The following is a 2,121-nucleotide window of genomic DNA, read 5'->3' on the forward strand; positions in this document are numbered from 1 at the left end:
GTCCTGCTGCTGCTGCTGCTGCTGCTGCTGGATTGATGGGTGTGTGTGTGCTGCGTGTGCAGGGGAGAACACGGTGCGTGCGGAGCCGGCAGCAGCAGCAGCAGCAGCAGCAGCAGGAAGGTCTGGCAGCAGCAGTAGCAGCAAATTGGCAAGGAAACAAAATGGAGAATTAGAATTAGATTTAAATGATCTTCGAGGACTTCTAGACCCTCTTCACATTTTGCCCAAAGAGCTGCCGCGGAAGCTTTGGGCCATTATCTCCGACCTCGACTTCAGGCCCATTCTCATCATTCTCAAGGCAACCCTAAACCCTAAACCCTAAACCCTAAACCCTAAACCCTAAACCCTTGCTCGAGCCCTTGGGAGCGAGGCCAAGCTGCATGGCGCCCGCGCGCTCTCCTTTTCTGCGCAGAATGGACCAGAGGTTGGAACAATTATGCAGGGTTTAGGGTTTGGGGTTTAGGGTTTGGGGTTTAGGGTTTAGGGTTTGTGGACAGGCTGCTGGGAGACAGGAACTCCCGGATCTAGTCAGAAACGTTTGCTACCTCGCATGTTACATGCGAGACATCGAGGGTTTCATCAAAAAGCTCATCGAGGTTAGGGTTTAGGGTTTAGGGTTTAGGGTTTGGGGTTTACGGGTGTCATTTGTGCTGCGTGAAACTTGTCCCACTCTGCTTTAGGATTTGGGGCTTGGGGACCAGAGGTTAGGGTTTAGGGTGTAGGGTTTAGGGTTTGCACTTGGTGTGTTTCTTTGCTTGGATCTCTCAATTGCTTTCCCGGGGTCTCTTCAGTCTCTTTTGTCGCTTTTCGGGTTTAGGGTTTAGGGTTTAGGGTTTAGGGTCTAGGGTTTAGTTCTCTACTCCCTCCGCTTGCCCCTATCTCCAGCAGCAAGAAAGACGTTTCCCTGCTCTGCTGCCGCTGTTGCTGCTGTTGCTGTTGCTGCTGCTGCTGCTGCAGTTTGAGCTGGAGTGCGTGAGCCACTTGCCGCAGTCCATGTTCCTTGCTGCTTCTTCCCTTTTGGGGCCCCTCTTTGACTCCTTTTTGGGGGCCCCCAGTACCCTTTTGGGGCCCCCAGATGTGCAGTGGCTCACTACGCTGGTGGGGCCCCCGCTGCAGGCCCTGATGCGCGCCATGGACGAGCAGCAGCAGCAGCAGCAGCAGCAGCAGCAGGACTGCCCTGAGGAGCTTCTGTACCCTTCTTTGAAGCTCTTTGTGGACTCTTTGACTTCCATGAACTTCTCTTTAATGCCAAGTACCATTAGGGGCCTTTTATATTTATTAACAGATTGCATAGATGCCCAGGGGCCCTACAGATGGGGCCCCCGGGGGGCGTCCGGACTCCCCAGGGTACTGGGGGGCCCCCCAGCCCCCATGAACTTCGTCAGTGCCGCTGCTGTTTCTAGCTGCTGCCACTTGCTGCTCTCCCGCCTCTTCGTCAACGCCATATATCTCTTGAGGGCCCCTGAGGGGCCCCCCTGGCAGTACTGGGAGGCCCCCCTGGGGGCCACCGGGGGGGCCCCCACAGGGGCCCCCCCAGGGGCTCCCTTCGGGGGCTTCCCAGGGGCCCCCCCGGGGGCCCCTCTAGGAGGAGGCCCTCCCAACCCACCTCCCGGCGGATCCCCAGGGGCCCCCCCAGGGGCCCCCTCCAAGCCGTCCCCCGACGCCACCCCTGGGGCCTCCAAAAAGGCCCCGCCAGGGGGCCCCCCAGGCGGCCCTCCAGGAGGCCCCTCGGGGGCCCCCCCAGGGGGCCCCCCAGGGGCCCCCCCCGGTGGTCCCCCGAAATCGTCCTCGAAGGCCCCCCCAGGGGCCCCCCCGAAGGGCCCCCCTGGTGCTCCTCCCGGGGGCCCCCCAGAGGCCCCCCCAAAGTCCTCCCCCAAATCTTCCCCAGGGCCCCCCTCGGGGGCCCCCCCAAAGGCCCCCTCAAAATCCTCCCCAGGGGCCCCCGCAAAGTCCCCCTCGAAATCCCCGCCTGAGGCCCCCGCGGGGGCCCTCCCGGGGGCCACCCCGGGGCCCTCCCCGCCCGGGCCACCCCCGGGGGCCCCCTCAGGGGCTCCCCCCGGGGCCCCCGCAGGGGCCCCCGCAGGGGCCCCCCCGGGGGCCCCCCCGGAGGCCCCTCGGGGG

General features: G+C 63.1%; 1 protein-coding gene across 1 annotated transcript in view; it reads left to right on the top strand.

Moving 5' to 3' along the window:
* Positions 1–557: 557 nt before the first annotated feature.
* ETH_00036845 (uncharacterized protein) overlaps positions 558–2,121 on the top strand; it is a gene marked incomplete at both ends in the record, with an annotated part of 2,384 nt that continues 820 nt past the window's right edge. The window contains 2 exons of the mRNA XM_013373811.1: positions 558–596; positions 958–2,119. Of these exons, the coding sequence (XP_013229265.1) occupies positions 558–596; positions 958–2,119 (1,201 nt within the window). The remainder of the gene's footprint in view (positions 597–957; positions 2,120–2,121) is intronic.

Source organism: Eimeria tenella, genomic scaffold (assembly GCF_000499545.2).
Source record: "Eimeria tenella Houghton genomic scaffold, Eth_scaff1760, whole genome shotgun sequence".
Taxonomy (NCBI): Eukaryota; Apicomplexa; class Conoidasida; order Eucoccidiorida; family Eimeriidae; genus Eimeria; species Eimeria tenella.